Genomic DNA, 10,023 nt, shown 5'->3' on the forward strand with positions numbered 1-10,023 from the left:
GCAGCAGTAATTTTGCCTTTTTTCTCCGATAATCAGGATTGTCTTTCTATCATGAAAAATTGCACGTAAGCGAAAAACTAAGCAATGTTTGTTGCAAGAAAGAAAAAAACCAAAACCGTGCGGAAGAGCTCATTTGGGTTAAGCCGCCAGCTGCCTCCACCGGTCGTGCAGCCCGAGCGGCTCGACGACATGAGGAGGAGGCGGCGGCCATGGCTGAGGCCAGCATCGGTGCCCTCGCCCGAGCCCATGCAATAGCCCGGCGACCGAGACCGCTATCAAGGCTCGGGCATAGGGTGTGCGGCCGCCGCACAGGGCCCCATTTGCGAGGGGAGTTGGTATAGTGCCGTGCTGCGACCGTTAAGGGAGCGATTTGCTCATGTGCGCGAGCGTTGGTAGGCTAGCCCAATACTTTGGATCAAGCACTTGTACAGAAAGCGCAGGTTTGATTTGTGGGGTTTTGTTTTCTATTAATTCTTTCCACAACATCAAAAAACTAAATGTGTTTAGAATATTTTATGAATTTTACAAAATATAAAAGATTCATGAATCTGAAAAAATGATCACACTTTAAAAAAATGTTCATGAATTTGAATAAGTTGACAAATTCAAAAAATGTACACATATTTGAAAAACTGTTTTCACAGATTGAGAAAAAACGTTCGCGATTCCAAAAATTGTTTGTGGATTCAAAAGTGTTCATGATTTTGTTTACAGATTTTAAAAATGTTCATGGATTTGGAAAATGTTCACAAATTCTAAAAATGTTCACAAAATTGAAAAGGCCTGTGTAAATCATTTCCCCCTAAAATACGCACCGCATTTTTAGTCACTTCGGCATCGCAAGTAGGGCGTTCACCGACAATTCTCCCCCAACAAATGTTCGCCAGATAAACATGTAAAAAAACTGTCTTTACCGAGCCCAGCCATCTCTACTCGGCCGGGCGGGCCCAAACCCAAACCCAAAAGAAAGAGGCGGGAAGCCTCAAACGCGTCCCGCCTATTCGGCGGGAACGGGCTTCCATTTCCAGGCGCCACATAAATAAAAGAGAACACACCACTCCTCTGCTCCCACCCTTTCTCCCCCCAAATCGCCCGGCACCTCCAATCCCCGTCGCCCCCCGCCCAGAAACCCTAACCCCAGCCCCAGCCCCCGCCCCAGCCCCGATGGCGAGGCCGGCGAGGCGCCGCGTCGTGGAGGAGGAGGAGGAGGAGTCCTCCTCCTCCGGCGAGGAGCAGCAGGACCAGTCCGACGCCGGCGGCTCCGGATCCGGCGAGGAGGCGGGAGGGGGCGACGCGGAGGAGGAGGTCGACGAGGAGGAGATCGAGGCCGTCACCACCGGCGCGGGCGCCGACGAGGAGGAGGATGGGGAGGAGGAGCCGGAGTCCGACGACGCCGACGAGGTGAGCGTGGGGGCTAGATTTAGAGGGTTTTGGTGCTCGATTTAGAGGGTTTGGGTCCATTGATAGTTAGTTTGGTTCATAGTTATCTGCATCCCGTCCCAGCTGCAACAATAATTTGGAAGCATTTCCGCATATTAGTACAAATAATAATAAAAACAAAAATAAATTAAAAACCGTATTTTTAAAACAATATATAGCAGCAGCAGTAGTAATAATGATTTTGAGACATTACCAGGTTTGAATATACCTTAGATCTGGACTGAAATGAAGCTACTGCTTTGAAAAAGGTGGCCCTTTCCATGCCTTACAATGCAATGCAGTAGTTGTCTGGATGCTTGCAGTCTTTGTATTCTTGTGCAAAGCAAGAAGCATGGCAGAGGTGGCTGCAATGGTGCTTGAGCTTAATCAGTTCACGTGCTTTGGTAAAATTCGCATTATTTGCGCCTGCCTAACTGTTTCCGTTGCAGGCTGAAGACCCTGCTGGAATTCCAGAGGTAGGGAAGCAAGAACGAGCCAGGCTCAAACAACTTCAGAAACTGAAGAAGCAGAAGATCCGAGAGATATTACAGACCCAGAATGCTGCAATTGATGCTGACATGGTGTGTTTCTCCTTTTGTGACACCCCCTGAATATAAATGCCCTTCTGCAATTGATTTGCATCATGTGCGCATTTGATACACATTCTTTGGTGTGTACTGCATTCTCATCATTGGTTTGATCACAGAACAAGAAAGGGAAAGGGCGATTGAAGTACCTACTGCAGCAGACAGAAATATTTGCCCACTTTGCAGAAGGAAGCCAGACTAAAGAGAAGAAGCCACGTGGAAGGTGATTCTTGGTTATGTTCTTTTTTAAAAGCCTTGGTTATGTTAGTGCCACTATATAGTACTTTACTATGAACACCCATCTTGGATGACCAATAGGCATGTGCACCGATCTAATTTGAAACATCAATGAAAATTGACAAAAAATGCTCTCATAGCACTAGTTCTATTTGCATTCCCCAAACATATGGTTCTGTCAATCCTCATTTCCTGTCTTCCCTCATAACTATCATTAAGTCATAGGGTTGCTAACAGCAGCTTGCGGTCCCTCTGCCCATTGAGCTCCACCACTGCAGCAGCAGCAGCATGTAGCTCTACTGCACTGGTGTTGTTGCAACAGCAGCGTGTCACTGTACAGTGACTGCAGTGCAGATGCACACGCGGTACAGGGTCAATGTCCATCTTCTTCAATCATATTGCAGAACGATGAGGCGACCTAAAATCTTGTCTCCTTTTCTGGTTAATAGTATGGAATTTCCAGGAGTGCACTTCTTGTGAGGGAATTCATTTACTTTTTATTTGTATTTCTAGCTGTGCGATTATTTTGGATTCTAAGTACGCCTGTTAATTGTGGCAGTTATTTTATGTTATAGTAAATTAGCAATAGCTTTTAGCTTAATGTTGTGGGTGCTCCTGTTATTCTGTATTCTGGTCTGCAAGTGTAGCCCATTTACTTCTAGATTCCTGTGTCCCTTTGTTCTATTTGTTGCTAATGTGGGTCACACTGTAGGGGACGCCCTGCGTCAAAGAGGAGGGCAGTAGAGGAGGACGATGAAGAGTACCTCCAAGAGGAGGAAGATGCACTTGCTAGTTCAGTCGGAACACACTTGCTTGTGCAGCCATCATGTGAGCCTTTCCTTGTTGACCATTGATAGCTGATTTATATTACACTTCACTTCACCTTAATAACCAACTTAAGCCGACATATGCTACTCTTTTCTTGCTAGCTACATGGATTTCTTTCCATAAGATCAAAATGACAATGAAATATGACATACATTCAAAAAACACATAACTGAACAGTTTATTATGGCAATGAACCAACTTTGTTCTGTAGTTGATTATCAGCAACATTGTTTTCCAAACCAAGCAAACATATATTTGATTGCTAAATAAATTATAAATCAGTAGTGCATCTATTTGAGTGGAACTCCTTGTACTTAGACTAAACATCATGAAGTTACACTTTTAAGAGACCTTCATGTACCATGCCAACTAGAACTTTAAAGTTTTGGTTCATGTGGTGAAGTTAGGGGATAGAAGAGCCCCCTTCAGTTCCCCTTGGGGCTGTGCATCCATATAAGAACATGTTTTTTTGACTTGTAGCAATCTCTGTATTCACTGTAACAGGCACAAATGAGCATGTGTTACAAGTGGCTGGGTTGGTTAGCAACTTAGCCTGTTGATTCGAACATGATTTTGTTTAAAATTGTGTGAGTGAATGTAGGCTAAAGACTTCCGTTTTGTAAAAAGAACATATTTTTTTGTGATAGGTTGACCAAATTATCTGTAGTTCTAGACTTCTAGTTACATGAAACTTAATCATTATTGTATTTTGATTTCTAACTAAATGTGAACTATTTATAATGGATGGATCTTTTGTTTTATTTCCACCAATTATTTCATATCGTCAAAAACATGCGGACCCTACCTGACCCTGTTCTTGTTAAAATCAGCTAATGGCACCAAAGTCCTTTCTAATAGGATGACATCTTCAATTTTGTCTAGCATATGTTAACTACCAAATGGTTGCGCACTTATTATGTTTGCTTTGCAGGCATAAATGGACAAATGCGAGATTACCAACTAGCTGGGCTTAATTGGCTCATACGGCTGTATGAAAACGGCATTAATGGAATATTGGCTGATGAGATGGTATGTTTGATGTGTTAACCACACAATAGGCTAGTCGCTAAAACCTTTTCAGTATTTTATTCATTCAGTATGGTGGTAATGTTCAATGCAAGTTACTAACCTTATCCTTGTCTTGCCATTTATTTACTCAGGGTCTTGGGAAAACTCTTCAAACTATTTCACTGATGGGCTATCTGCATGAATTCAGAGGAATAACTGGTCCTCACATGGTTGTTGCGCCAAAGTCTACTCTTGGTAACTGGATGAACGAAATTGCTCGTTTTTGTCCCATTTTGCGTGCTGTGAAATTCTTGGGAAATCCAGAAGAGAGGGTTGGTCTTACATCCCTGCTTTTCAACTATAATTGTTACTTCAGCTGGCATGTTAACTATACTTTATTACTGTTTGATCAGAATCATATAAGGGAGAAATTGCTACAGCCAGGAAAATTTGATGTGTGTGTGACCAGTTTTGAAATGGCAATCAAAGAAAAAAATTCATTGAAGCGTTTCAGCTGGCGCTACATTATTATTGATGAAGCTCATCGGATAAAAAATGAGAACTCTCTTTTGTCTAAGACGATGAGGCTTTTTAGCACTAACTATCGTCTACTCATCACAGGCACTCCACTGCAGGTAGGTTGCCTTTGGCAGTGCTATTTCTTCTTATTATATATGTACAGCATGCATTGCAACCACTGAATATATTGTTTTATATTCGTCAATCTTATTTTCAGTTTCATCACTTACCGATGTAATGTATTGCAGAACAATCTCCATGAGCTTTGGTCTCTACTCAATTTCTTGCTGCCTGAGATATTTAGTTCTGCAGACACCTTTGATGAGTGGTTCCAAATTACTGGTGAAAATGATCAACAGGAGGTTGTTCAGCAGCTTCATAAGGTAGGGATGTAACACTCATGCTCAATGAGTGCCAGTATGTTTGAATTAGCATTATAATTCATGTTTGTAATTTTTTTGAAGGTTCTTCGCCCATTTCTTCTCCGGAGGCTTAAATCTGATGTTGAAAAGGGTTTACCTCCAAAGAAAGAAATTATCCTTAAAGTTGGGATGTCTCAGATGCAAAAGCATTACTATCGAGGTCTGCTTCAGAAAGATTTGGAGGTTATTAATGCTGGTGGTGAACGTAAAAGATTGCTTAACATAGCCATGCAGTTACGGAAGTGCTGCAACCATCCATATTTATTCCAAGGGGCAGAACCGGGCCCACCTTACACAACTGGTGACCATCTTATTGAGACTGCAGGTATGTTTTTCATGCTGACCATTTTGTTGTTGCAATTCTATAATCCTGCTTTGGTTGCTTAATAACAACTCTTGTGATATATACTGTAGGGAAAATGGTGCTCTTAGATAAATTGCTGCCCAAATTAAAGGACCGTGACTCCAGAGTGCTTATTTTCTCACAGGTGATCATTTATCATTTACCATACAGATTTAAATATCGCATATTAGGAAATCATGGTCACACGTGAGTTACTAAACACATGCACCTTGTTACAGTTCATTGATTCCCCCCAAAGTACCTTGCTTTGTTTGACATATCACTATCTGCAGATGACCAGGCTTTTGGATATCTTGGAAGATTATCTTATATACAGAGGGTATCAGTTTTGCCGAATAGATGGAAGTACAGGTGGACAAGATCGTGATGCATCCATTGATGCATTTAACAAACCAGGAAGTGAGAAGTTTGTTTTCTTGCTTTCAACCAGGGCTGGTGGACTTGGTATCAACCTTGCCACTGCTGATGTTGTGATTCTTTATGATAGTGATTGGTAAGCTGGTTTTTTAGACTGCAAACTATACATCTATAAGTTGAATCTGATGTTTTTTATGGTTCTAATGTATCTGCAGGAATCCACAAGCTGATCTTCAAGCTCAAGACCGTGCGCATAGGATAGGTCAAAAGAAAGAAGTTCAAGTTTTCCGATTTTGCACCGAGGTTTGTTAAGTTATGTTGAGAATATCAAAATATTGCTTTTGGCAGGTATGTGTCTAACAATGAAACTAAATTGCAGTATACCATTGAGGAAAAAGTGATTGAGAGAGCATACAAGAAGCTCGCATTGGATGCTTTGGTTATTCAACAAGGACGATTGTCAGGGCAGAAAAGTGAGTTTTTGCTGCCTGTTATTGCTATCTTTTGGAAGATGTTGTTGTTGTAAGTAGGATATGTAATAGTTTGACCTTATTGTTTTCTATGCAGCTGTCAATAAGGATGACTTATTGCAAATGGTTAGATATGGTGCGGAAATGGTGTTCAGTTCCAAGGATAGCACAATAACAGATGAGGATGTTGACAGAATTATAGCTAAAGGAGAAGAGACAAAAGCAGCGCTGGATGCAAAGATGAAAAAATTCACAGAGGATGCCATTAAGTTTAAAATGGATGACAGTATGCACCTCTCTCTCTCTCTAAATGTAACATGGGTGATAGTATGCACCCCTAGCTAATATTTCTCAAATCGTTTTTTTCTCTGCAGCTGCTGAATTGTATGATTTTGATGGTGATAAGGTAATGACCTGCTCACTTGATCATGCACTTGAAATTTAGTTAAATGTCTTGTCAAGCACCAACTGACTCTGCTTTTTGATTGCTTAAAGGAGGAAAACGAGGCTGATTTTAAGAAAATTGTTGCTGAGAATTTGGTGGTCGAGCTACCTAGGAGAGAAAGGATAAGGAAGTATGCCACTCATATTTGGGGTGTTGCATTATGTACTGTTTACTTGTATTTACCTAACTTTGACTTGTTGTAGTTACAATGAGTCTGAATACTTCAAGCAAGCACTTCGCCAAGCAGCACCAGCTAAACCCAAGGAACTACGGATCCCAAAAATGCCAACTTTGTAAGTTCTTTCAGTGTTACTATCTATTTTGATTTTCTTAAAAGAAAAATCAATCCTGCTTGTTGCTTGGTATTGCCTGCTCACTGCTTATGTGTTTATGTTAGGCATGATTTCCAGTTCTTCAACAGTCAAAGACTGAATGAGTTGTATGAAAAGGAAGTCCGACACCTCGTGGTAATTTCTCACCTAGATATATGTTGAGGAACAGCTTAAACGTTTTTTTGCTTCTTTTGTGCTTGCCCCACTACCCAGTCCATTGTTTCCCAGTTGTCATTGATAATTGTTGCCCAACTTTATAATATCTTTACAATGCAGCAAACCAACCAGAAGAAAGATACCATTGACGGTGAAGATGAAGGTACTGGTACTGCTAACTCTTGCTTCTCTAAGTGCATTACAGCATCTAACTACACCATGCTAATGATATTATTCTTCTGCAACACTCAGATCAGGTGGAGCCTTTTACTGCAGAGGAGCTGGAGGAGAAGCAGCGGTTATTGGAAGCGGTAGGATTATATGCAATATGAAAGAAACATCAATCATCTTTTTAACTGTCCTGACATTCTTGTTTACTATGATACAAAATTTAGGGTTTTGCAACATGGACTAAGAGAGACTTCAACACATTTATTCGTGCATGTGAGAAATATGGTCGTAATGACATAAAGGGTATATCCTCTGAAATGGAAGGGAAAACAGAAGAAGAGGTTCAACGATATGCTGAAGTTTTCAAGGAGAGATACACGGAACTGAGTGGTAAGCAATTGAGTCAGTTCATCAGACATCATGAAATATAGGGTCATTATGTAAATCCTCATCAGGCAACTTGCCTCAACAACAACCGACTGTTTCGCTTGCGTGAGTGGTCAACTGTAAATGAATGTTCACCCTGACTAATCTGTGTGTCTGTCCCTGTCTAATCAGATTATGAGAGAATTATCAAAAACATCGAAAGGGGTGAGGCAAGGATAACTCGCAAGGATGAGATTATGACAGCCATTGGGAAGAAGTTGGACCGCTATAAGAACCCATGGTTAGAGCTGAAAGTTCAGTATGGCACAAACAAAGGGAAGTTCTACAACGAGGAATGTGACCGTTTTATGGTATGCCCTCTCCCTTGTAATGCATACTGCTTCAAGTTTGTGACATGATCATAACAACAACCTGTTATGTTTCAGCTATGCATGGCACACAAGCTTGGTTACGGGAAGTGGGATGAACTTAGATCTGCCTTCCGCAAGTCACCCTTGTTCCGATTCGATTGGTTTGTGAAGGCGAGAAGTGCACAAGAGCTGGCTAGGCGGTGCGACACGCTTGTCCGTCTAGTTGAGAAAGAGAATCAAGAATACGATGAGCGAGAGAGGCAGGCACGGAAAGAGAAGAGGCTTGCTAAGGTAGTTTCTTATTGTTGAACATCCTGGTCTTGATTTTGTTCTTCTTACAGCATCACTAATCTTGGTGATCATTCCTTTGTCATGCAGAAGATGACACCAACGAAGCAAAAGATGACGCCAACAAAGCAGAAGACGACGCCGACAAAGCAGAAGACGACGCCAACAAAGCAAGCTGCATCAAGGGTTTCAGACGGCGAGACGGCCCCAGCGAATCCATCCAAGAAGGTAGCAGTTTCTTATTGTTGGACATCACTGGTCTTGATTTTGTTCTTCTTATGACATTACTAATCTTGGCGATCATTACTTTGTCATGCAGAATAAGACGCCAACAAAGCAGAAGATGACACCTACAAAGCGAGCTGGTGAGACGGCTCCAGCGGCCTCATCCAAGAAGCGACGGCAGTCCCTTATGGACGACTTTCTGGGCTCGGTATGTCCACGCAATCCTTTTTGTCAGCCAGTCAGTCCAGCGCAAGCTGAAGAGATGATTCTGCTGCTGCTTACTGACCTAGCTAAGCTGAAAACAATGTTGCAGGGAAAGAAGGGGAAGGCGTAAGCGTGGGTGATCTGACGGTGCCTTGTTGGGAGATGTTTAGGGCTCGGCTTCTTCCAGCGCTTAAAGCCTCTTATCTTAGTGTAATATATGCTCGACGATATCGTCGGTTAGGTTAATCACTGTCCAAGTAAGTTTAATGCATGTGTTGTGGCGCCACCTGTAGACTGTAGTGAGCGCATCAGGATCGGTTTGAATATTGAATGTTGGCCGGGCCTTTTGGTGTTTGCGCATGAAGATGGTATGCAAACGGCTACAAAACTGGTTTTAGAAAGGAAATGCATTGAATTTCAGTTTGCTCCAGATGAATCATCTCCAGTTCACAGTAGTTTCTAACACAATTGGCAAGCCTTCCATTGCATTTCCATGTTCAGTGCCGGTGAGCTCCAGATGAATCATCTCCAGTTCACAGTAGTTTCTAACACAAGACTTGGCTAAATAGCTCCTTCTAATTGGCATTTTACGTCACAGTTTTGCCCATGCTTAGGTAGGGTGATGCCCTCTCGCCCATGCTTTTCATAATCATCATGGACTCTTTATGCAAGCTTTTTGAAATGACGAGTGTGGGATTTTATATCCTTTCACAAATAAACACTCCAATCCTGCAGCGATCGTTCATTTACGTAGATGATGTATCGTCTTTCTAGCAGCCAAACACAATGATGTTGCTACTGCTAAGCTTCTTCTGTAGATTTTTGTTGTTCTTCGGGTTTGAAGTGCAACCGATGTGAAAATGCTCTATTTCCCCAATCGGATCTGATTGGGGAATTTGGAAGTTTGCTGAACTGTCAAACTGGCAAAGAGAATTTTCAGTGTGGCCGTGTGCATCTTTTGATGCATAGGCCGGGGTTTCAACTGTCTTGATAAATTTAGAGATAGTTTTGGGCCATGGTGTACTGGTTTTCTGTACCAAAGTAGTCGTTTAATCCTAGTCCAAGTCGTGTTGTTGGCCATTCTGACTTTTCCCTTGATGTCACATGACCCCCTCCATGGGTGTTTAGATTGACAAGATTCGGGGAACCTTTCTTTGGAAAGGTAAGAAAGCGGTTAGTGGTGGTCATTGCCAAGTGAGTTGGAAACAAATTTGCTGGCCCAAAGAAAGTGGAGGACGAGGCATTTTAGGGGAC

The 10,023-nt window shown here is 42.1% G+C and overlaps 1 protein-coding gene across 1 annotated transcript; it reads left to right on the forward strand.

Annotated features, from left to right (window-relative positions):
- Nucleotides 1-1,066: 1,066 nt before the first annotated feature.
- LOC125542633 (putative chromatin-remodeling complex ATPase chain) lies at nucleotides 1,067-9,090 on the forward strand. Its single transcript, XM_048705744.2, has 26 exons — nucleotides 1,067-1,401; nucleotides 1,869-2,000; nucleotides 2,126-2,229; nucleotides 2,956-3,071; nucleotides 4,003-4,100; nucleotides 4,232-4,411; nucleotides 4,493-4,714; nucleotides 4,847-4,981; nucleotides 5,063-5,345; nucleotides 5,435-5,508; nucleotides 5,657-5,877; nucleotides 5,957-6,044; nucleotides 6,121-6,214; nucleotides 6,309-6,497; nucleotides 6,586-6,617; nucleotides 6,707-6,786; nucleotides 6,860-6,949; nucleotides 7,054-7,123; nucleotides 7,265-7,307; nucleotides 7,397-7,455; nucleotides 7,540-7,705; nucleotides 7,874-8,052; nucleotides 8,128-8,343; nucleotides 8,431-8,568; nucleotides 8,660-8,773; nucleotides 8,879-9,090. The coding sequence occupies exons 1-26, from the start codon at nucleotides 1,165-1,167 to the stop codon at nucleotides 8,897-8,899; spliced, it is 3,381 nt and encodes a 1,126-aa protein (XP_048561701.2). The 5' UTR covers nucleotides 1,067-1,164; the 3' UTR covers nucleotides 8,900-9,090.
- Nucleotides 9,091-10,023: the final 933 nt, after the last annotated feature.

Source organism: Triticum urartu, chromosome 3A (assembly GCF_056163025.1).
Source record: "Triticum urartu cultivar PI428250 chromosome 3A, HENAU_Tu73, whole genome shotgun sequence".
NCBI lineage: Eukaryota > Viridiplantae > Streptophyta > Magnoliopsida > Poales > Poaceae > Triticum > Triticum urartu.

Excerpts from the sequence above, each read along its gene's own strand:
- LOC125542633 (XM_048705744.2), top strand. The coding sequence starts at position 1,165 with ATGGCGAGGCCGGCGAGGCGCCGCGTCGTGGAGGAGGAGGAGGAGGAG. Across the intron at positions 4,715-4,846 it reads TCACAGGCACTCCACTGCAG|AACAATCTCCATGAGCTTTG; the intron begins GTAGGTTGCCTT and ends AATGTATTGCAG. Across the intron at positions 8,344-8,430 it reads AAGAGAAGAGGCTTGCTAAG|AAGATGACACCAACGAAGCA; the intron begins GTAGTTTCTTAT and ends TTTGTCATGCAG.